This window comes from Wolffia australiana, chromosome 4 (genome assembly GCF_029677425.1).
Source record: "Wolffia australiana isolate 7733 chromosome 4, ASM2967742v1".
NCBI classification, from domain to species: domain Eukaryota; kingdom Viridiplantae; phylum Streptophyta; class Magnoliopsida; order Alismatales; family Araceae; genus Wolffia; species Wolffia australiana.
In genome coordinates, this window is record NC_135838.1 from 7,600,182 (window position 1) to 7,625,147 (window position 24,966).

Sequence of the window (24,966 nt, forward strand, 5' to 3'; positions counted from 1 at the left end):
CCAAATGAATTCAGTAAAATCACCCAATTTATTCAAATGAATTCTGTAAAATCACCAAATTAATTCAAATGAATTACCAAATGAATTCAGTAAAATCCCCTCTTCTAATTAAATTACCAAATGAATTCAGTAAAATAATCTAAACCTTTTTTATTAATTTTTCTTGTGTTTTCTTGAAAACTACATCCTGAATAATATAACATCTCACAAAGTAAGGCAGAAGCCCTCAAATATTTATTTTACATTTTACTCCGTTTGTTTTTGTCCAAACGTTAAGATAATTCTGAAATTGAAGTATTGTCTACCTATAGATTGCCCTACATATTACAGAGTATTTGTATATATAATATTTTTTCTTAACTCTAAGTTAAAATAAAGACATAAACCCCTGACATATCAGGTACCATTAAACTATAAATGCCATTATCACTAGATTCAATGAATGTTAGATTTGTACTTACTTTTCTACTGAAGATGGTGTGTTGTGAATTAGTGTAATATATAATAAATTAGAATATTTTTAGTATAATATACTTTGGTAGATGCATAACAATTTAGAGAAATTTTGTGTTATTTATGAACAATTTTGTGCAATTTTTTATACTATGTGGGAATTTTATTCTCTTTGTGCGAATTTTGTTCGGTTTGTGCGAATTTGTTGGTTTATATGAATTGTTCTAATTTTGCGAATTGTTTTAATTGTGCAAATTTTTTTATTTGTGCGAATTGTTCTAATTGTAGGAATTGTTCAAATTATGCGAATTTGAGCAAATTTTGCAGATTTGTGCAAAATGTGCGACTTTGTGCGAATCGTTCGAACATCTGTTCTAATTTTTGCACAAAAAAGGATCATAACAACAAACATGTCCCTGTGCGGTTCTTTTGTGCGAATTTTTTGTACGTTTTAAATGAACTGAATAGAACAGCCATGTCTAGTTGGAAGCAACTCCCACGGATGGTTTTTTCGTACAACATTAGGTAAACCGATCGTCCATTCGTCCCGGCATGAATTTATCTCGTTTTTCGTCCTATCTCGTCCATTCTCTCGTTCTATAGCCCTGGTTTAATTGGGGGGGGGGGGATAAAGCTGCCGTAATTTATTCTAAGAAATCATAGCCCAAAGTATTTATTTATTGGTGGGGGGCGGGGATGTCAGTCAAAGCCCGGCCTCCCAGACAATCCCGCATTAAATTACCCCGAACAAAGACAAAACGCCCCCCAAAACTAATTTATTTAGAGAAAAGCCCGGACAAGGGACCGAAACGATAAGAGAGGATACCCAATAAAGCTGAGTTCCGGAGAGAGCTCGAGCTGGGAGAGGCTATGGAGAAGGGCGTTCTTCGGCAGCTCCACCGCAGCTCGCACAAGATCGCGAAGCCCAATAGCAGGCCCAATAACGCCGGCGGCGGCCCGGCGGTCAACGACGACGACTGCGGCGGCGGCGGCGCGACGGCGGCGGCGCAGCCGCCGGTGTACAACATCAACAAGAACGACTTCAGAGAGGTGGTGCAGAAGCTGACGGGATCGCCGTTGCACCAGGCGCGGGAAGGGAATATTCCGGGGAATATTCCGGGGAAGATACCGGGGAATATTCCGACGAGGTTGCACAAGATCCGGCCGCCGCCGCTCGCCGTGGATCCGGCGGCGCAATCGGGCGGTGGAGGTTTCGCCGCGTGGCCGAAATCGGCGCCGTTGTCGCCGCTTCCGCCGCTCCCGACCGTCAGCTCGGCGGCCGAGTCGCCGATCTCCGCCTACATGCGATGCCTGCGGAGCGAACCGGCCGGTCCGCCGTCGCCGCTCGGGCTCGGCTGCTTGCCTTCGCCTCGATCGGCTTATCACATGATGATCTCTTCTGGATTGATCTCGCCTTCTTCCCCGAGCTTGCCCCTTCCCAGCCCTAGATTGAAGGATCATCAGTGAGCTGGTTTTCCTGGTGAGTTGATCGAATTCTGCTCTAGATTAGGCTTTTTTTCTTGCCCTGGGCGGCGTTTTTGTTCTGTACATGGCGTGTTCTTTCCCTCCATCGCTGTAAATTTTCGAACCGGGAGGATCCGAATCTCTAGTTTTGTGGGGTTCTCTTCCTGGAAATGTTCATGTTTGAACTGGTTTCCTTTCTCCCTTTGCTTGATCTTTGATCCGAAATGAACGAATTCTGACCTAGATTAGGCTTTTTTTCTTGCCCTGGGCGGCGTTTTTGTTCTGTAGATGGCGTGTTCTTGCTCTCCATCGCAGTAAATTTTCGAACCAGGAGGATCCGAATCTCTAGTTTTGTGGGTTTCTCTTCCTGGAAATGTTCTTGCTTGATCTGGATTTCTTTATCCCTTCCCTGCCCTAGATTGAAGGATCATCAGTGGGCTGATTCTCCAGGTGAGTTGATCGATTTCTGCTCTAGATTAGGCCGTTTTAGTTCTGTACATGGCGAGTTCTTGCTCTCCATCGGTGTAAATTTTCGAACCAGGAGGATCCGAATATCTAGTTTTGTGGGTTTCTCTTCCTGGAAATGTTCTTGCTTGATCTGGATTTCTTTCTCCCTTTGCATGATCGTTGATCCGGTATGAAAAATTAGCGCTGCTGGGATCGGAAATTGAATGCTGGCCAGATGTTTTTGAATGGGATTGGGGGAATTGCTTTATTTTGAGCTATTTTTCCGTCAAAGGGTCATATCCCGAGTTGGTTCTCCTCTTAAAATACTGTTCTTTCTGGGGCCATTAACTCTGTCTGCCCTTCATGTCCTGATTTCCATGCTTTTTTTGTTTACATGGTTCAAGATAAAAAAATCCACTCTCTCTGTTATCTACTATCTCTATCTCTCCATTCTCCCTCCATCTCTCTCTGTCTCCCTATCTCTATCTCTCTCTATCTCCATATCTCTCTCTATCTCACTCTACTCTCTCTCTCTCTCTCTATCTCCCTATCTCTCTATCCCTCTCTACTCTCTCTCTCTATCTCCCTATCTCTCTATCCCTCTCTACTCTCTCTCTCTCTCTCTCTCCATCTCTCTCTCTCTCTCTCTCTCTCTCTCTATCTCCCTATCTCTCTCTCCCTCTCTACTCTCTCTCTCTCTATCTCCCTATCTCTCTATCCCTCTCTACTCTCTCTCTCTATCTCCCTATCTCTCTATCCCTCTCTACTCTCTCTCTCTATCTCCCTATCTCTCTATCCCTCTCTACTCTCTCTCTCTCTCTCCCTATCTCTCTCTCCCTCTCTACTCTCTCTCTCTATCTCCCTATCTCTCTATCCCTCTCTACTCTCTCTCTCTATCTCTCTCTACTCTCTCTCTCTCTATCTCCCTATCTCTCTATCCCTCTCTACTCTCTCTCTCTATCTCCCTATCTCTCTATCCCTCTCTACTCTCTCTCTCTCTCTCTATCTCTCTATCCCTCTCTACTCTCTCTCACTCTATCTCTCTATCTCTATCTCTCTCTTTACTCTCTCTACTCTCTCTCTCTATCTCTATCTCCCTATCTCTATCTCTCGCTCTCTCTATCTCCATATCTCTCTCTATCTCTCTCTCTACTCTGTCTATCTCCCTATCTCTATCTCCATATCTCTCTCTGTCTCTCTCTCAACTCTGTCTCTCTCCCTATCTCTCTCTCTCTCAATGTCCATATCTCTCTATCTCTCTCTCTCTCTACTATCTCGATCTCTTTCTCTCTCTCAATGTCCATATCTTTCTCTATCTCTCTCTACTATCTCTCTATCTCCATATCTCTCTCTACTCTCTCTATCTCCCTATCTCGATCTCTCTCAATGTCCATATCTCTCTCTCTATCTCTCTCTCTCTCTACTATCTCGATCTCTTTCTCTCTCTCAATGTCCATATCTTTCTCTATCTCACTCTACTATCTCTCTATCTCTCTCTACTCTCTATCTCCCTATCGCGATCTCTCTCTCTCAATGTTCATATCTCTCTCTACTCTCTCTCTATCTCTTTCTCTCTATCTACCTGTCTCTCACATTCTCCCCCAATCTCCATTTTCTCTCTACTCTCTCTCTCTACATCCCTCTCTCAACATTCTCCCCCCCATCTCCATTTTCTCTCCATCTCTCAATTCCTTATCCCTCTACTCTCTCCATTTTCTTCCTATTCTCTATCTCTCTATCCTATCTCTATCTCTTAATTCTCTCTCTCCCTTCTTCGTATCTCCCTATCTTTCTCCATTCTCTTTCTATCTCTCCATTCTCTCTATTCTCTATCTCATTAACAAAACCGTTACCACTTAGTTTTCTTCTCTCTCTATCTGTGCATCCTCTCTTTATCTTTTAATTCTCCCTATCCATTCTTTTTGTCTCTCTCCTATTCTGTCCATATCTCTCTATCTTTCTACTCTCGCCATTCTCTCTCTATCTCTCTATTCACTATCCCTCCATTTTCTCTCTCTATCTCTATACTCTCTCTCCATTCTCTCTATAACCTTATCTCTCCAATTTCTCTTTATTCCCCATTCTCTATCTCTCTAGTCTCTCTCTACATCTCCATTCTCTTTCTTCTCTCTCTCCACAATCTCTCTATCTTCCCATTTTCTCTCTGTTCTCTCTCCATTCTCTCTGGATTCTCTCTCTAGCTCTCCATTCTCTCCTTACCCCCTCGCTCTGCAGTACAGCAGTCTGTACTTTCTCACTCTACTTTCTCTCTGACCCGGTAATGGGCCCACTATCGACGGCCTCCTGCCTATGCCCGGTCCGCATCTCCTGATTTGATCGATCAGCCCCGCGAAGAAAAGCCGAGCGTACACGCCTCTATTTTAATATTAATAATTCATTTATTATTATAATTTCCGCGTTTTGTTCTCAGCGACTGAGGATACCCCCAGTGGCAGTCGTCACGGCTTACGCCATCCCACCCCGCTTTGCGGCGCCGTCAAAGCAAAATTAAAAAAATTCCAATAATTAACCATTTTCTGATATTCATTCATGTGAATCTTTGGTTGTTTTCATAACACCTAATCTTAGTGATTAAGAAATGAGGAGGAGAGGAGGTTGCGTAGCGGCGAAGGGTTGGGGTTTGTGGCTGGGAATGGTCCACGTGGGCGGCGCAGAATAGCCCATACTGCTTCCTGGGGGGGGACGTGATGGGAGGACACGCGTCGGCCCGATAAGGAAAGAAGAGATTATACCAGTAGAGTAAAGTCGCTGTCGTATAGATAGTGGGCCTGCCACGTCAGTACTTGGGTGGGCCCAATAGTCGCGATTCCGGTTTATCTGTTTGTTTGTTTGCGCGCTCGAGCCAATCCATTTAAATTGCTCAGCTGGTGGGAGGAGTAGAGGAGATCTTCGCTTGCTATGGAGAGGTACGAGCTGTTGAAGGATCTCGGATCTGGAAATTTCGGAGTGGCGAAGCTGGCCAGAGATCGGTGGACGGATGAACTCTTCGCTGTCAAGTTCATCGAGAGAGGATCGAAGGTAGAAAGAATGAGGAAATTTTGCGTTATTTTGGCGTTTTTTTTTCATGTTCTTGTGGTTTTTTTCTAGATCGATGAGAATGTGCGCCGCGAGATAATCAATCATAGATTGCTGAGGCATCCGCATATTGTCAGGTTCAAGGAGGTGCCTAATGCTTTCTTAATTTTTTCTTTTGATTTTTTTTTTTTTCCTTTTTGAGTTTGACTGTGGTTTAGATCTGATTATTTTTTCGTGTTTTTCTTTGTTCGCGCAAGGTGCTGCTTACTCCGACGCATCTGGCCATCGTGATGGAGTACGCCGCCGGGGGGGAGCTCTTCGATAGGATCTGCAAGGCCGGGCGGTTCGGCGAAGACGAGGTTCGTTTTCTTGATTGAAATAAGTTTGTGTTCTATTGGAATGATGATTGAGTTCTTGTTTGATTTCTCAGGCGAGGTTCTTCTTTCAGCAGTTGATTTCCGGCGTCAGCTACTGCCATTCCATGGTATTTCATCGTCGCGCTGCGAATTTCTTCCCGATTTTGAAAGCTGACGGGGGTGTTCTAGCGGATATGCCACAGAGATCTGAAGCTAGAGAACGCGCTTCTGGACGGGAGCTTCGCGCCACGATTGAAAATCTGCGATTTCGGGTATTCCAAGGTGAGTGATCGATTCATAGCCGTCGAATTTCCCATATTTTCGATCTGTCGTCCCTCTCCGCCGTTGATCTGTTCTTGTTGTGGCGCAGTCGTCGGTGTTTCACTCTCAGCCGAAGTCAACTGTCGGCACGCCCGCTTACATCGCGCCGGAGGTGCTGTCCAGAAAAGAATATGACGGGAAGGTGAAAAACCCTCTTCGTTTTCTTAATTCAAAAACCCATCTCCGTCATCCCCCTCTGCTTCAGAGACGAAAGTGATTTCGTCACCGTCATCTAATCGCAGATCGATGGTTTCGTCATCATGACTTCGAACGTATACCATGAAAGGGCGATGACGAGCGGATGATGATGATGATGATGATGATGATGGTGATGATGATGATGATGATGATGATGATGATGGTGATGGTGATGATGATGATGATGATAATGATGATGATGATGATGATGATGATGATGATGATGACGATTATGATTTTGTCATCGTCTCTCGTCATTGGTGAACAGTTTCTTTCCTTGATACGGTCGTTTCTGTTTGTGTTTTTCTGGCTTTCCCAGATAGCAGATGTGTGGTCATGCGGAGTGACCCTGTATGTGATGCTCGTGGGGGCTTACCCGTTTGAGGATCCTGCCGATCCGAAGAACTTCAGGAAAACGATAGGGGTAACTTTACATGGATTTTTCTTCTAATCTGTTCGGTTTTTTTATAAACTTTTTTTTGGATTCTGCGAACATTCTCCTAATCTCACTGTTTGGTCATAGGCTTGGTTGGATTCTCCTAATCTGACGGTTTTTTCCATAAACTTCGGCTGGATTCTCTGTGAATTTTTCTGGTCTGATCATTTTCCTTCAAGCTTGGTTGAATTCTCAGATAATTCACTTAGTCTGATTATTTTTCATCAAACTTCTATTGGATTTTCCGAGCCTTCTTCTAATCAGACCGTTTTTTCATAAACTTGGTTGGATTTTCAGAGAACTCTTCTTATTTGATCATTTTTCCTAAACTTTTGTTGGATTCTCAAAGAATTCTCCTAATCAGGATATTTTTCTTAAAATTTGGTTGGATTTCAGAGAATTCTGAGCGTCAGTTATGCCATCCCTGAGCACGTCAAAATATCACTCGAGTGTAGGCATCTGATCTCGCGCATTTTCGTCGCCAACCCAGAAAAGGTACGCTGAGTTCCTTGCATATTTCTGAATTAGCCGGATGTGTGGAGCGATCGACCTATAGATAGTTCGATCGATCAAAAAATTTTGATCGATTATCAATCAATCCCATTTATGATCGATAACTGGGATTAAGAATACAAAGAAGAAAAAAATGGATTCTTTCCATCTCCCCTCTCTCTAGCAGTGCTTAGAATGAATTAATCATCTCGATCAAGCTAATTAAGGACCCGGGTGTGCGTCTTTGGGTTAAGGATCAAACTCCATCTGATTAAGGATCCATATGTGCTTATTTGTCTGTGATGGATGACTGAAGACTGAATTCAATTCGTTCAAACATCCTCCAGATGACGGAGGATGGCAAAATTATACAGAAGATATGGTGTTTGGTCATCCATCCAACATACCAACTATTAAGTAAGAGAGAGAGAGAGAGAGAGAGAGAGAGAGAGAGAGAGAGAGAGAGAGAGAGAGAGAGAGAGAGAGAACTGATTAATGATCTGGATCCAGCTGATTAATTCCATTGGAATAAGAGTTGCAGAGGATTGACTCCCTCTTGACGGTTGAATTTAATCACAGAGAATAAGCATTCCAGAGATCAAGGAACATCCATGGTTCCAGAGGAATCTGCCATTGGAGCTGGCAGAGGAGGTAGTGAATGACAGTACAGGGGAAGTGGGGCAGAGCATGGAGGAAATAATGGCACTGATAGAAGAGGGAATGAGGGTGGGTGAAGGGAGATTGGTAGGGGGGGCGGGGGAGTTCGTTGGTGGGAGCATGGATCTTGATGACGACATCGATGACGAACTCGACGATTATGATGCCAGTGGTGATCTCTTGAATTATCTTTGAGCAAGTTATGAAGGTTTTTAGCTTGCTTTTGTTTTAGTGATGTTTGAGGGCTGTGGGCTTGAGTAGCCGGGTCTTGGCATGGTGTTTTTGCTCTGTAGCTGATGCAGAGTTGTACACATCTCTGAACCAGCTCTTTCACTTTGCTCTCCCTCTCTCTCTCTCTGTCATGTATATTTATTTGATGGTCCAAAATATAGAAATCTCATCTTTAGTGCATTGTATGTTTATTTGATGGTCCAAACTATAAAAATCTCATATTTAGTACCATGTATATTTATTTGATGGTCCAGCATATAGAAATCTCATCTTTAGTGCCATGTATGTTTATTTAATGGTCCAACATATAGAAATCTCATCTCTAGTACCATGTGTATTTATGTGATGGTCCAAAATATAGAAATCTCATCTTTAGTGCCATGTATGTTTATTTGATGGTCCAAAATGTAGAAATCTCATCTGTAGTGCCATGTATATTTATTTAACGACCCAAAAAATGTAGGACTCTCATCTTTAGTGCCATGTATATTTATTTAACGACCCAAAAAATGTAAGACTCTCATCTTTAGTGTCATGTGCATTTATTTGATGTGCCAACATATAAAAATCTCATCTTTAGTGCCATGTATGTTTATTTGATGGTCCACAATATAGAAGTCTCATCTCTAGTGCCATGTATATTTATTTGATGGTCCAAAATATAGAAATCTCGTCTTTTAGTGCCATGTATATTTATTTGATGGTCCAAATATAGAAATCACATCTTTAGTACCATGCATATTTATTTGATGGTCCAATATATAGAAATCTCATCTTTAGTGCCATGTATGTTTCTTTGATGGTCCAACATATGGAAATATCCTCTTTATTGCCATGTATATTGATTTGATGGTCCTAAAAATAGAAACCTCATCTTTAGTGCCACGTATGTTTATTTGATGGTCAAAGATATAGAAATCTCATCTTTAGTGCCATGTATATTTTTTTTTGATGGTCCACGATAAAGAAATCTCATCTTTAGTGCCATGTATATTTATTTGATGGTCAAAGATATAGAAATCTCATCTTTAGTGCCATGTATATTTTTTTTTGATGGTCCACGATAAAGAAATCTCATCTTTAGTGCCATGTATATTTATTTGATGGTCCAAAATATAGAAATCTCATTTTATTGCCATGTATATTTATTTAATGGTCCAAAATATTAAAATCTCATCTGTAGTGCCACGAATATTTATTTAATGACCTAAGAATGTAGGTCTCTCATCTCTCGTCTCCTTTATATTGTTAACAATGTCATAGATTCACTAGAATTCATTCAACCGATTGCCTTTCTTGGTTTCATAATTTTGATTTAATAGATTCATATGATAAATTAGTTGGGAAAATTTTGTTTCTAGATGTCGGAACGCAGAAACCTGTTCTGGAAATGGAGATCTGAGCAGTTATTTTAATTCATTGTTTGACCCACGTCACGAATATATTTCTTGATTTATTACTCGGACGGGGGCTGAAATAATATATTTAGCGGATGATGCTTGGTGAATGCTGGGGGAAATAACATTTAATGAGTTGGATTCATCTACGAAGTTAAGAAAAATATATGAGATCAACTACGAGATCTGAAAGATTTGACCGAGACCAGTTGTTGATAAAGTACTCTCGTAAAACATAAACTATTTTCACGGATTGTAATTAATATTGATACCTCCTAATATAATTTTGTTCATTACTTCTAACATACAACTCTTCTTATTACATTAAATGCTTCATTTTCTTAGTATATTATACATTTGTGTCTCACTCTATATTTATCTTCAAAGCTGCTCTATTCTCACGCACATATACATGTCAGTATTTATCGATTCTCTAATGTAGATTTTAGCTATTATTTTCTCTTCCCGCTTACAAAATATCTCACTGGTTTACTTTTCTATTTCTCTCTTTCTACTTCACTCTGTATATCCCCTGTATGAGGCTAAGTTCTGTTACACGCTCTTCTGTGCTCCGTTTATTTCAATATTTTAATGTCTTGGTCACTTAATCTTATCCCATTCGTTGGATTTATCCTCTTTAGTCTTCCTTTTGATAGCCTGGCTGCTGCAAACTTTCTGGGTTGTTTGGTTTATTTGTTTCCCACTCATTGTCATGATTCTTTTCATTTCCCTAAATTGGGTATTGGTTCCCCTTGTATGTCTTAATCTTTGAATGGACGTGAAATTTCTCTTTCAATATCATGTTACATTTATTTATCTTAATGAATGTATCATTATGCTCTTTATATGATTATTATCATGCACTTTTTCTTGGTTATGCTTCAGCTCATTGGTTCATATCCTCATAACTTTAGATAAAGTTATAATCATTTTCCTTTTCTGGTCACCACAAAAATAATTCGCAGCATGATATATAGGAATATCCAGATATTATTTTAAATAGACAAACATGAGAGGACTCATTGTTTAACTTATTCATTAGGACTTAAGTTTTTGAATTTGCAGTCACAGGGAGCTAGTATTGAAAATGTAAATTTTTGTTTACTTTTTATTTTAGGTTATATAGGAATTAAATATGATTTAACAATATCAAACTAGTATACATTAATTCAAAATAATTCTAAGGCAGAAATAAAATATTGATACTATGTTAAGCTAGTTTATCCATATACAATATAATGAAATAATGAAATATATGGAATTTAATAGTGGTAAATAGTGAATAATTCTAATTGAATTATCTTAATTGGCGCTTATGTAGCGTCACGAAATGGGGAAATGCGGTAAGTGGAGTGATCAGAATAGATTGTTTTATCGTCATGGAACGGACAAAAGAAGGCAATGATCTGGAGGGGGGAGGGGTAATCGTTGGCGAGTGGTGGGGTGTGGAATGGTGAAAACCTTGACTATCCTCAACAACAACCTACGAAAAAGGAGGAAGACATGAGTTTGAAAACATTGAAGACCAAACAAACCTCATCATGATGTGACTAGGTGGCTGAATGGTGCTTTCTCTTCATGAATCTTGGTCAGACTGACACTCCTTCAATCCTTCGCTCTCAAAACTCACGAATGTGCCCAAATAACATTTTGAATGAACAAGTCACTTTGCTAATCTTAATTAGAAATAAAATCCAGGGTGCATTTTTTAGATTTATGGGGGAAGGTCTATTTGTATATATATGACCATGGATGGATAGAGGGTATAAATATGGAACTACCTATAATTTAATTTGAAACTCTTTCTGGATCTTTAGATATCCTATTTGGATGTCGGATCAGTCTAAGTTGTGTGTTTTTCTCCTCGTTGATCCTCATCATTGAACACCAATGTGGCTTGGAATTATCTATTGCCCAAAGATTTTGCATTGACATCTATGCTTTGTAAGATGCTTAATTCATGTGCTGCCATGCACCCATTGAGTTTGGCGTGAAGTGCTATGATTTTGCGCAAAGTTTTTGTATTAAATAAGACAGAGACACTGGTCCCATTATGCCACATATACTTGATAAAGATAAAAGAAAATTGAATTTTGGCACAATGATCAATTAATTTTCTCTTCATCAAATAATATCTTGATACATGCATGGAGCCATCTAAAGAGGTAGCTGGTTTTATTGAACAGGAATATGACATTTTTCTCTATTGCATTACCCTTTTAATGTAAAATCATTGGTTGCAGCCACTGAGTAACTTACTCCAATCATTTGTCACAAGCAATGATTGTCTTAGGCCAATCATTGGCTGTAAAAATGAATGAATTAGATGGTGACATCTGGGAGAGTGTATTAAATGAAATAAAAATTAATTTTACATCTTAGAAATACTAAAATGTCTCAAGAAATTTACATTCTTATTATAAAAGGATTTTATTTATAAAACTTGCATCATCAAACTCCATAAATGTACCAGATAACAATCATACTATCATTCTAAAATATATAATAATAATTTATAATATTGAAATACGTTCAGAAAGATACAATCTGAATTTTAAAATTAGGTTCATTACGCACTTAACGGCATAACATTCTGTAAAAATGCTATAACCGAGAAAGTTAGAATTTCATTCTAAAAATATAATAAAACATTTTAATGTTATATAACATGGATTTATGATCATTTCTATGGAAAAAAATATCCATGGTACATCAAATTTAAAATTATCATGATATTTGCGATCATTAGTTGCCTAATGCTTACTCGACTAAGAAGCTATTTATCTACGTTACTGAGTTTCATTTTCCTAGCCCTAAATAAATTTATTAATAACGTCCAATTAAGTTAATGTGGTCATAAATTCATTAATTTTTCCCTATATGTCTACACTATTCCTCTTTTTCTATCTCTCTCTCTTCCAAAGTTTATGTATGCATTTATGTATAATCTTTATAAATTTGTAGTTGTTTAGCTATCTCTTGCTATATGCATTTCTACTTATCTCTCTGTCTTGATGTTTATGTATGCGTCTTTGTATGTAGCTTCCTTTATCTTTCTATATATGAATCTCTACATGTCTTCATATGTGTCTCTATTTTTTTCTCAACTTATCATGTCAAGGTTGGAAGCACTAGCATTCCATTCTAAACAAAATTTTATTTTGGCTTATGCATGTTTGATGGATTTTGAATCTCCTTCTAAAATTGTCACCTGTGAAAGATTCCTTATATTCCCATTTCATTTATTATTCTCTTGCACCGAATCTTTTTAAATTATAGTTCAAATATATATCCACCAACTTTTATACTGTTCCATAATATTTCAGAATTGTATTTGATCTTGATATCATCTTGCATGATAAATTTAAAATTATGATATTCTATCATTTTCTTCTATTATCAATAATCTAATCTCAAATAAAAAACTTATGGTTCAAAAAGGAATTAGATAGAACATCTATCTAGGCCACTAACAGTGATTTTTTTTAACGTTTCAGTATCTTAAAACCATTTACAAGGACATAGTGTGATAATATTCCAGAAAAAGTAGTGAATTTTATGGGTTGGGATCATGAAAAAAATATGCCAAATCACCAAAAGCGCTATAAGATAAAATGCGGTGTCTCCCTTGAAATCCCAAACGAAATAAATTTCCAAACCACAAAGAGGCACGTCTTAACCTATCAATGATAGTGATGGATGGTGATGAAATGTTGTGTGGGGGATCAATATCGCCTACACTAGCTGTGGTAAATGGAATCATGTGTGTATGTACCATGTGACAGTAATAGCACAAAGGGGAGAAATGTCACTTTAAGATGGTGGGCTGCGATGACTATTGTACAGTGTCATAGAGAGAGTGTTTGTGTTGGGTAAGAGAGTTGAGATAGGGTATACTGGGAAAGAACCAAGAGTGATAGATATTTATGAAAAATATGTTCAATAATTAAAATAATTTTATTCTAATTGACACTGTCTTCTAACTCATTTGCAGCTAAAATGACAACGATGATGATGAGGAAAGCTCATCATCATCATGGTGTGACAGAAACATAACAAGGACAATGATGAATTGTGATCATCAATGAAAAATATTAGTATGAATCATACATTTCTTTATGGATAAGGTCTCATGAAGATAAATACCGGCATGAAGTATAGGTTCAACAAGAAAAAACCAATGAATATTTAAAATCATGGACTCTTTGATGTTTAAGTTTTATAATTTTCTCACTGGGTTGTTTTCTTTAATCATATAATAATTAAAAATTAAAATGTGCATACTCTATATTACTTAGCATGACCTCCACTTAGCAGATGGCTGACACCTTGAGACTAGAAAAATTTTGTTGTTGAACAGAGAAAATAGGAGAATCACACTCATCAGAAGCTAATGTTTCAACTTAAATATGATAAAATGAGACAATGCGGTACTTTTTTTCTCCATCTCAATAAAAATTACGGGTTTTTTGATTATAAATGAAATGTTCACGCTTATTTTCATAAATTAATTAATAGGTAAAATATTTTGACTCATACTTTTATTTTCTTACACTAAAATTTTCAATATAAACAGTATATTTTCATGTATTTTAACTTATAAATAATGGAAATTACAATGTGAAATCAGTAAATTGTGTTTAAAATTTAAATACAGTTATACATGAATGTTGAACTAATTTATGCATTTTATATATTTTTTATGGGATTTCCATATTCTAATTTTATTTCTATTGGTTATGATTACTTGTATTTGTTATTTGATATCAAAATTATGATTAATCAATGAAAAAATATTAATAAAATTTCTCTTTAAAAAGGTGATTATTCAGGGATTTTTGATATTCCCAAAGAAACTGGGATTTCACCAAGAATAATTTAGAAAGGGAAGGAAATGGGTAGAAATATCGAAAGATAAGGTTATGAGGGCGTCTTCCATCTGACATTAGATATGTGTTAAACGGTCATCTGATACTGGAGAATTTTTAATATTAAAAAGAGTCTCAAAAATAAAATACATAGACATTAGACATAAATAAATAAAGAATATGAAGATTTGATTTGGCTGTTGTAAAACACATGCCGCCAACTTTACCATTGACATATATGTGATAGAATGTATCCATATCATGATGTTCATATCATTTATCATCACTAGATGCATCTGCCCGATTGAAATATTGTACGTTATCATTTATTTAATATGTATTTGCAGTAGTCATGCATGAACATATTGTAATTATTTTTTAATATTATAAGATAAGTAGAAAGGAAATAATATAAATGAAATGAAGCCTGAAGTTTTTCTTGAGATTTCTAGCAAAAATCTGAAAGGCTAAATGAATCATGTAAGTCGTGATTTACAAGGACATAGTTTAAATTACATAACTACTGCAAATACAAGTCGTGATTTATATAATATAAATTATGTAAGTCGTAATTTACATAATTTACATATTTTTTTTCCATAAAGAAATTACTAATGAATCTAGAGTATATATTTTTAGGATAAATTTATTTATTCCATAAAATTATTGGCTTCTCAGATATCTAGAATGGGTTAGCAGATCATGGTAGTGGGTCAACATTCTGAAAGGTTACATAGACAAGCTGAAATGCCAATGAATCACCAAATTCTGCTATGATGCTATATACTATTTAGAAAGAATTGATGATGGCAAATCACTAAGAAATCCATTTGGTATTTTATGGCCGTATTCAATCTCTCGCTCATCTTCAAAGCTTTGCATATAAATATTAATAAAAAATATTTAAAATTTCCAAATGTCTTTGTTCTACTTTAGAATTAGTATTACGTGGATTTAATATATTTTATGTGATTTTTCATCATGAATTTTTTAAGAATGGTTTACTCTCCTAAAAATGAAACTTAATGTTATCTAAACCATCGATATGGCTACCATAATTTGCATTGAGTTGAGGGAGAATAAGAATCAGAATATATCAATGAGAGGGAGAAAATGAATTGTGATGTCCGAATCTGTGAAAGGATTGAACTGATTTGATGACCCTCAATGGGCCGTAATCCATACCATCATTTGGCAGTCATAGGCCTATAGATGGAGCCACATTATTCACTTGGGTGAGGCTTCATTTTATTTTGATGATTTAATTTTTATTTGTTTAGTCTGGTGATTAATTTTTGAACTATTAATTGTTGTATCTAGTGAAGGATGTAGAGTAGATGGAAGTGAGATGATCTACTATATACCAATTGTGCAAGTACTGAATCTCCTCTTGAAATTGAATTTCCTCTCCATCCAGTGTCCACTAGGAGCAACACTCAAGGAAGAGGAAGAAAAGAAAGAGGGGGGCACTCAAACTGACTTTCATGGGTACCAAATGAGGGTGTCCCCTCTATTTATACTATCCAGAGAAATTTTCATTAAAGCACGTTGGATTTTTTTCACAAAAGTCCTCATCCTTAGGATAAATTAATAGATGTCCCCGAAGTTAGAGTATATCCAACCACGTCCAAAAATATTGTGAGTGTAACCCTCTAGGCCGTTGTGTCAGTCTAGTTAATAATTTCAAAGGCCCAATAACCTTGATTAGATGACCTTATTAATTAACTATATCACATCTAGATTTAATAACCAATGATCATTTTACCCCATTATATTGGTTAAGTTTCTCGGCCCGTGACATACCAAGCTACACCTCGTGCCCTATAAGATACAAATGAGTAAATTATCGACTATCTCATGGAACCTTTACATCATCATCAGTTACCATTCATAATCACTTATGCACATGAGAATCACAAAGGACTTAGGAAGTGGTTAACTTCCAAACCCTACATGACCTGGTCATGTAGGATTTGGAAGTATTGATATGTGGAAAAAATCTTCGGAGAAAATATTCTCTAATATTTCCGTTACCCTGGTCATGGATTTTACTAGATCATTTTCCTTGTATCAATCTCTTATATTATGAAGGTTGGATGATCTTAGCTTGACCATAATATCACCTTCATGGATTTGTTTCTGTATTAGAGCTAGAAATATTTGGAAACCCCTGATTAGAGACTCATTGGTCATAGTCAAAACACAACCATCCATCCACAATGCATCTTTGGTGTCTCACTTAAAAATAATAATTCAAAATTTTTTGGCATGAATAAACCTAATTGACACTAGGGATAATACCATTTAGGGGCTCATATGGATCAATTAGTGAACTCTTTCTGCATAGAACACCCATTATTTTCCCTTAATGTCTTGACACTGATGGCAATGGGATCGATCATACTCATGTTATGAGTGGGAATAGACATTGCTATTTTATCAAGATATTATGATTAGCATATTATGATATTATCATAATTCACAAAGTCATTTCATGTATTTATGGAGTTAATTATAATTATCACACGTACATTATAATGAAAATTTATTGTATCAATGAACATGGAACGAGACATAGAATGTGTGATTGACTTGCAAGCCACAGGTATTTCTAAAAATATTCTACTTTGAAAAAATCCAATTTATATCCATTAAGACTAAATTTATCCAATCTAATGATTATCCTTCCAAATTAGTTCACAAGGATTTCTTAAGTTATCCTAAAGATAGACTCGATAGGCCACTCTAAATTAGCTCTATACAACTTTTCTAAAACAGCCCAATATTTTTTCTATAAATTAGCTCAATTTGAATTCTCAAATAATCCTCAATATATGCTTAATAAGAACTCTTGAGATTCTCTTCCAGATAGGTCCAATAATCCTCTCTTAATTAGTCCAACAACCTCTTTCGATTAGCCCAATGAGAACTTAAAAACTTTTGACAGTTCCAACTATTCCTTCCTAAAACAAAACTCTTCAATGTTTCTTTCTACTTAACTCACAAAATTATCACTTGGTCCTTAAATGTTTCTTTCCTTCTCTATAATATTTCCCTTTTCAATCACCATTTTTTACCCTCTTTACTTCAAGATCTTTCCGAAGTGATTCTTTCCTTCTCACCACTTAATTCTGGAATTTATTTTTTTCAAAATATGAGGTATTTTACTCAAACCTTTTCTCAAATGATGTCTAATCAATCCAAGAAATTTCTTCTATCCTTTTATTAAAGCTTCTAAAATGATTCCTCCTTCAATGCTCTCTTTCTATTCACGAAATTAGAGCTTCTAATATGAGGTATTTTAGCTTCCTTTTCTTAATTAAAATGAATCCCTCAAAACTCCTAGTCAATGATCATTTCCTAAATTGTATTTTAATATATGCATTGAATGAGGGAGAAGTGGAAATTGGTTTCCTTGTAAGATGCAACCATAGATCTCTTGAATACTTATTTCTTATACATTTTTCCTTTCCTTGCAGGTGGTGGCTTTTGATACCATGCAAATTAGGTATGACAACTCATGCTTAATCATGCATTTTAGAACATAATTAAGTACATTTTATGAATGTTATCATAGGTTTTATGTAATTTTGACCAAAAGATAGATAAGTCCACTTAAATACCTATTATTACATTAAATTGAGTATATTCTGAGGTTTAGTATGATTTAAGTGGATAGTCGATTAAAAAACAAATTAATTTGGTGAATTTTTCATCTAGAAAGGAGTTGTAGATTAAGAGATATTTAACTTTAAATTTTACAGAAATTTATGAATTTTATTGAATATTTTTGAAGCGCTCTTTTAAGGTTAACAAATACAAAAATGGGTTCATAATCCATCGCGTTGACAGGCACGCCTACTAGGCAGACATACGTGCCAAGGAGGAAATGATCGGGTGCACAGGTGGCACACATGCATGCGTGTGTGCACACATGTGTGTGCATGCGTGTGCACGGGTGCCTGCACACGTGGAGCGCGCGCGCGCGCGAGAGAGAGAGAGAGAGAGAGAGAGAGAGAGAGAGAGAGCGAGAAAGAGAGAGAGAGCGAGTGAGAAAGAGAGAGAGAGAGAGAGAGAGAGAGAGAGAGAGAGAGAGAGAGAGAGAGAGAGAGAGAGAGAGAGAGAGAGAGAGAGAGAGAGAGAGAGAGAGAGAGAGAGAGAGAGAGAGAGAGAGAGAGAGAGAGAGAGAGAGAGAGAGAGAGAGAGAGAGAGAGAGAGAGAGAGAGAGAGAGAGAGAGAGAGAGAGAGAGAGAGAGAGAGAGAGAGAGAGAGAGAGAGAGAGAGAGGTAAGCACGTTATCAAACACCCTATTTCTGCTCCAAATTTGTCGCTCAAATTTGCCTCAATTTGATCCATGTGGGACTAAATGGTCCCTCTCACCTGCATGCAACGTGGCATCGCAGGGACCGTCGGATTTTGATCTCAGGTAAGCAGTGTACTTTCCTTCTTTTCTTGTCGTTTTGTGCAGATTGATATTTGGCTGGTATGTGGCAAAATCATGTGCGCTGGACCGTAAGAGTAAGTACATTGCATCTGATGGGTACAAATGCATTCAACCGGATTAGAGAGAATTTGACCATTGAACGACAATCTGCTCTTGATGAAGACAACCGGACGACTGTCAAATGTTCGACACTTGATGAGGAGAAGATTGAACGGCTGAGATTAACGCCGATGATCAAACTTCATCAGACAACATTAAAAATCACAAAAAAAGGAAAACTGCCCAGAAATTGAAATTTGATGCATTTTTCAAAGGCCATAACTCTTCACCCTGTGGGAGTTTGTGGCTGAAATTGTTTGGCGGTTTCCTCTCCCCATCTGCCATATGACCGGTGGACACTATAAATAGGGGTCCAGAGGTCCAATAATTCTTGTACTTCATTTTGTCTCCTTACCTTGAGTAAGCCTTGTGAAAAAAGACATTGGAGTGCGGATCTAAGGTGTTTTTCTTCTTCAAAAGGTGATTTTTTCCCTCTGTTCAATTTTTGTGTCATTTGTGACACAACAAGCCCGAGGCAAAATATACAGGCTCACGAAGTGAGATTATGATTTGGGAGAATCACCAAAGACTTTTTAATTATGGTTTTCATCATTCCTAATTGACTCTTCTCCTCCCATCAGCATTCCCATATCCTAAATTACATTTTCATTCTCTGCTATAAGTTCTTAATAACTCTATGGAGGCATTAAGAGCTTATAAATATCATTTATCCATCTATATTCATCATATACCCCTAATTATATCCTCTTTCACACTCTCTTCTAATCCACTTTATTAATTATTAAAATTTATTTAAAATCAATCTAGATCATATTCCCCTCTCTGTGGTTTTAGCCCTTTCTCATCATATACTTTAGTTCTTAGTGAATTAAGGGCAAAATATAATTTTCATTGCATAAGTCTCTGAATAATGCATCGACTAGGTTAAACATCTAAATTTTGACCTATCAGTTCCAAAGCTCAGATGTATGCTCATAGAGAGATGCTCTAACTTGTACAAATAATGGGCATTTTAGGCCCTATTGTATGAAAAGGCCCTATTATTCAATGAATCGAGTCATGAGTTTTAAAGTCAAGGCTCAAAAAAGTCTTTTGATTTTTCTGAATTTGGAACCCATGAAGTATTCAAGTTTACATAGATGGCATCAGTCAGGACACAAAAAGGAAAGGACACGTAATGTGATACGGTTGTGTCTTATATTTCACACCTTATTTTAATGAATTTATATATTTACATTTTTAGTTATATTTAATTATTACAATAGTATTTATTTTTTCATCATAGTTACAGAATGTGACACTTCTGGAAAGGAAATACAGAACGGGACACACCCGTAATCTTCTGTTGTCACTAGTTCTTAATTGATCATCTTAAGGAATCTTATATATATATATATCACAAAATTATTTTCCAATGATCACTATAGGTATAGTATGAATTTCCTCCTAGTTTCACTAATATATTTCATTACAGATGATGATTTAATATCAAAGCAAAACAAAATCTCAGGATTGACAAGGATTGATTTGGAAATTAACATTTTTATAGTCCATTTTCACCCTAGATAACATCAAATTAGATCAATACAATTATGCTTTTATACTTCTTTTCTACCACATATTTTTAGATTTGCACTAGCATTATTCACCATTTAAGGTTAAAATGAGAAATTTATGATTTATTTTCCTAAGATCTATCTGTATATATTTTATTGATTTTTTAGACTAACCCCAGTTGACTCCAAAGTGGATTTAACATCGTCTTAGAGTTTTATTTGAAAAAATGACTTAGGTAAATAAAATGGTGAATTTGAGATATGAATGGGAGGAAAATATAAACCTAAGCCATCTAATAGATAATAAGAATAGGTCCAATACACAAGAGGCCCACTCTAGAAGCCCATTCAAACCTCCCTAAGGACTGGGTTAACTAAATTTGAAAGGCAACAATTGTGGAACTACCCCATATTTGAATTTGAAAGGCCTTTTTTCAAATCTGGGAAGGAGGGAATATGGGTCCAGGATAGAAACCAAGAAATCCTAGCCCTCCAAACCCTTGGAATTAAATCCAATGGCTGGGAGATTTAGGGTAATTCTATTTAATCTCTTCTCCCGCTCCTTGTATCCCATCTTGGATTTCTTCTCCCAACTTGTTGTTGGAGGCATAGTGAATCCTATTTCTTTGTTTTATAAAAGTGTGGGAGAGAGAGTTCTAGGGTGATCAAGATTCTCGGAGAAAGAGCACCACTTGGCTCTTGGGGGAAGTGACAACAAGGTTCGTTTAATCTCCATAATGTTTAATTTTAAATTTATCACCTTTTTATCTAGGTAAACATTCCAATTTTCAAACGCATCAAATAGCACTGAAAAATTCCTCATGTAGAAAAAGTTACAACATTTTCAGTCTAATACCCCTCTGGCGGAGCGCCGCCGCCCACAAATTGTGACCTAAGGTTTTCTTCAACGTTAAATTTTATTTCCTGCCCTAAAAATTCCTTAATTATTCCTTAAAATTTTTCATTTATTATTAAAACTTATTTAAAATAAAATAAATATGTATTTCATTTATTTTAATTTTGTTTGACTTGTATTCATTTATTTCATTGATTTTCCTATTTATAAAATACTTTAAAATCCATAAAAAATATAAATCACATAACGTAACTATTTTAAAATATCTTTGAAATGCAATTTACTCTCTCATTACCTGTGGATTTAACCCTTACTTTCCTTAAAATGGCTTATTGAACCCAAATTCTGGTTTATCAACCCTATTCTCACATTTTGGGTTCAGGGATTGAGCTGGTGCTCCTGCATTCATATCCCTTTCTTAGTATTATCAATCTCCCTCATTATCTTTTACATATATGCATTTTTTCTGTTCAAAATATACTCTCATTAATCAATAATCCTTTTTATGGATCTCATTTGCTTCCTTAATTCCCCTAACGAGATCAATTATGGCATGGTTAGATCGCCATTTGAAGAAGAATTTTAAGAAGAATAGGTATGAAAGTAGTAAGTATATTGTTGAAGTCACTAGGAATCAAAGGGTTTCCTTGGAAGGATCTCTTGCACCAGTTATTTATTTATCTTGGTTTCACTTCAGATAAAGGATTAGTTTTTTTCTCTACAACTCTTAAAAATTTTATTTCAAATCAAGATTAGAATATTCAATGAGATATGGATTAGGTCAAACTGCAAGTTGATGCTAATGCCAAAAAAAATAATATTTATGCATAATATTATTATACAAAGAAAAAATTGTGATTATATAGATGCATTGTATCAAGAATTTTGAGACCTATATTTAAAGAACCAATTATAATTTTTTGAGTATAATTCAAATATATACCATATAAAATATTTTTAAAGTTATATTAAATAATGAAATCACTGAGATAATAACTATATTATTTAATGTTAAATAATGGTGCATAATAATAGTATATATAATGCATATACATCTAATTTATGGTAAAGGATCTTGATAAGTTCTAACCTTGGATTTCAACATCATTATTTAATTCACACTTGGTCAAAAATATTTATAAAATGTTTCCTCTAAGTTACTCTAAATTAGATGTAGCGTTAGAAATAAATACTTAGTAATATGTTATTGGCCCAAAATAGTAGAACTAATGCTATAACTGAAAAGTTTACCTTTTGGGATTTTGGGGATTTCATAAAAATAAAATTAATTTTCTAGGATATATATTGTACCAGAAAGGGTTCAAATATGAACTATTATATTCTAGAATATTTTTCCTGAGTTAACTTAATACTTTAAATGGCAGAAACCATTGAACAAATGAGTAAAATATTTTTTTCGTTTTCTTGGTTATTTGTGAAACACTTTTGTGATATAAATGAATTTAGAGGATTTATATACTATTTAATCATACTTATTTAATTTTTTTATATTTAATTCAAGAAAATCGAATAGACATTACCTAATGGGTAATAACACATAAATTCTTGGTTTGTTTCAATGAAATTTACATATTTTATGCATTAAAATATTTTTATGTGTGTCTTATAAAACTTAAGATGAGTAAATCTATTCTTAGACTTATATTCTGATTTTTGTGGATTTAATAGGATTTTTAAGGTTTTTTTGACATTGTCTGCTTAAAGAACTAATTCTATGATTCAGAATATATTTTTAATTTTTTTGAACTTATATTCAGAGAGATATGAATTTTCTAAGTCAAACTATATATATTTATTATATTTTATGACTTAGTATTTATTTTATAATAATTTATTAATATATTTTTTGACTTTAACATGCGCTCGTCAAATATCGCCATTCAATTTGTTGAATAGCGGCTGATCAGAAATTTCCACAACAATTAACTGCACTACTCGTTACAAAAAGGTGGAATTATGACATCATGAATTGCAATACCATAATGTGCCAATTATTAGCTGACAAACTGAAGCAATTTTTCATTTGAGGCGATTTGGACCAATGAAAAAAAAGAAACAGTTTAAATTGCTATAAATGTGATATGATAATCAAGGGAGAGAAGAATAAAAAAGGGAAGAAGATAGTCAACAATTGCAGTGGTACACATAGCGCACACATGCACCCCCAATTTATCAAAAAATAAAAAGGATGTTGACACAACCCCCGGAAACACGTTCCATGTTAGATAATGATAAGGAAATATTCTATTTTCCTGACACAAATGAAAGAGTGAAAAAGAAGGGAATCTCGTGACATTGCACGTGGCAACGTGGTGCCATATTACGCAATAATGGAATTGTAAACACTATTTTTTGTCTTTTTCTCCTGTAGGTACACATGACAATTTCAAAGTGCATGATTGTGGAAGATGAGTTGATCATGCAATCATTAAAACATCTGGCTATTTAAAAACTTAACCAAAAATGGAAAAAACAGGAAGCGTCAAAGCCAATTACAAGGAGAGAGAAATAATGAATGGCTAGGATTGCTCCAAATTTTAAAAAAAGAGGAAGCAATATCTGATGATCCAGAGGTCTGATTGGGCTGAGATTTTCAGGGATACTCTGTCTCCCCCCTCCCCCCCTCTTTCCTTCCATAACCTCTGATCCGCAAATATAGGTGTGGATTAGTGTAAAAATCATCCTTAAACTTGCTTCCTACTCATGTGGGCTTATTGAAAGATAGTGAGTTTTTCATATCCATCAAGTGTGTTCTTGGTGCCATGGGTGCGTGGGGAGAAGGAACAGAGAAGAGGGGGGAGCTTACCTTCACTCGTAAATCCCTGTGATCCTTGCAGAATGTAAGGATCTACGGTAAGCATCTTTGCCTTACATTTCGCTTTCTCGACATCGTTGATAGCGTACTTCATCTCCACGATTACATCTCATCGTCACACCACCTCCATACATCTTTGAATCACGTTATACCCTTTTTGTACCATTAACCTACTCACTAATTATCGTATGTGACACATCTTCTACCCTACTCCTTTCATACCTTGCATCATCATTATTTCATTCTCGCATTCACTTGCCCGTCTCAAACTTGAATTATCCCTATCCACTAACAACTATCCTCAACTTGATATCACTATCTCGCCTCATATTTCCTTCTCACTTGATTTCGTATTAATAGTTATCACTTATCATCTCAATAATCATCATATTAAGAATACTCAATCCTTAATCACCGTTCCTTGTGGAGACGATACATACTCATCACTAGCTAAAATTACTAAGTACACGTTTATATTTCATTGAATGATCTCAAACACCAACGAAGAATTAAAACCCTAATTTTGAGATTATCAATGGGCATTCAGGAGCCCTAGTTGCATGGTCTTGGCTGCTGAATCAGGAAGATTGTCAGTCTTGGATCTCAATTACCAAGTCTAGGAGTCATACAACTGCCAATTGTGCGTAGTAGGTGTGCAGCTGTTGACTGCAGGACTATGCGGTAAATGGGGGAAGAATTGTAAAAATAGGATTTGGAGGGTCAAAGTAATGAATTTTTAATCAAATTTTAAACACACAGAGATACTTGATTTATAATGTGGACTTTGAAGAGCGCAAAATACCAAATTCTAGAGAGAGAAAGTGGAGGAAATGCATGGGGATGATGGACAAAACATGG

The 24,966-nt window shown here is 36.0% G+C and overlaps 2 protein-coding genes across 3 annotated transcripts; both read left to right on the forward strand.

Annotated features, from left to right (window-relative positions):
- The first annotated feature begins 1,284 nt into the window (after positions 1 to 1,284).
- LOC144701791 (VQ motif-containing protein) lies at positions 1,285 to 2,494 on the forward strand. 2 transcript variants are annotated; one of them, XM_078573556.1, is made up of 2 exons: positions 1,285 to 1,933; positions 2,167 to 2,494. In XM_078573556.1, exon 1 carries the CDS (start codon positions 1,324 to 1,326, stop codon positions 1,918 to 1,920), a length of 597 nt encoding a protein of 198 aa, XP_078429682.1. In that variant the 5' UTR covers positions 1,285 to 1,323; the 3' UTR covers positions 1,921 to 1,933; positions 2,167 to 2,494. The 2 variants fall into 2 exon arrangements, with proteins under 2 accessions (XP_078429682.1, XP_078429681.1); XM_078573555.1 differs by having other exon boundaries at positions 2,206 to 2,494.
- Positions 2,495 to 5,229: 2,735 nt separating this feature from the next.
- On the forward strand, positions 5,230 to 8,271 carry SNRK2-8 (Protein kinase superfamily protein). Its single transcript, XM_078573554.1, has 9 exons — positions 5,230 to 5,403; positions 5,473 to 5,547; positions 5,658 to 5,759; positions 5,831 to 5,884; positions 5,946 to 6,038; positions 6,127 to 6,219; positions 6,595 to 6,699; positions 7,108 to 7,206; positions 7,783 to 8,271. Exons 1-9 carry the CDS (start codon positions 5,284 to 5,286, stop codon positions 8,053 to 8,055), a joined length of 1,014 nt encoding a protein of 337 aa, XP_078429680.1. The 5' UTR covers positions 5,230 to 5,283; the 3' UTR covers positions 8,056 to 8,271.
- The last annotated feature ends 16,695 nt before the right edge of the window (positions 8,272 to 24,966 follow it).

Bases quoted from the DNA above. Each gene is read 5' to 3' on its own strand.
- SNRK2-8 (XM_078573554.1), top strand. From the start codon at position 5,284: ATGGAGAGGTACGAGCTGTTGAAGGATCTCGGATCTGGAAATTTCGGA. The intron at 5,548-5,657 runs GTGCCTAATGCT...TGTTCGCGCAAG, and splicing joins ATATTGTCAGGTTCAAGGAG to GTGCTGCTTACTCCGACGCA. The intron at 5,760-5,830 runs GTTCGTTTTCTT...TTGATTTCTCAG, and splicing joins GGCGGTTCGGCGAAGACGAG to GCGAGGTTCTTCTTTCAGCA.
- LOC144701791 (XM_078573556.1), top strand. From the start codon at position 1,324: ATGGAGAAGGGCGTTCTTCGGCAGCTCCACCGCAGCTCGCACAAGATC.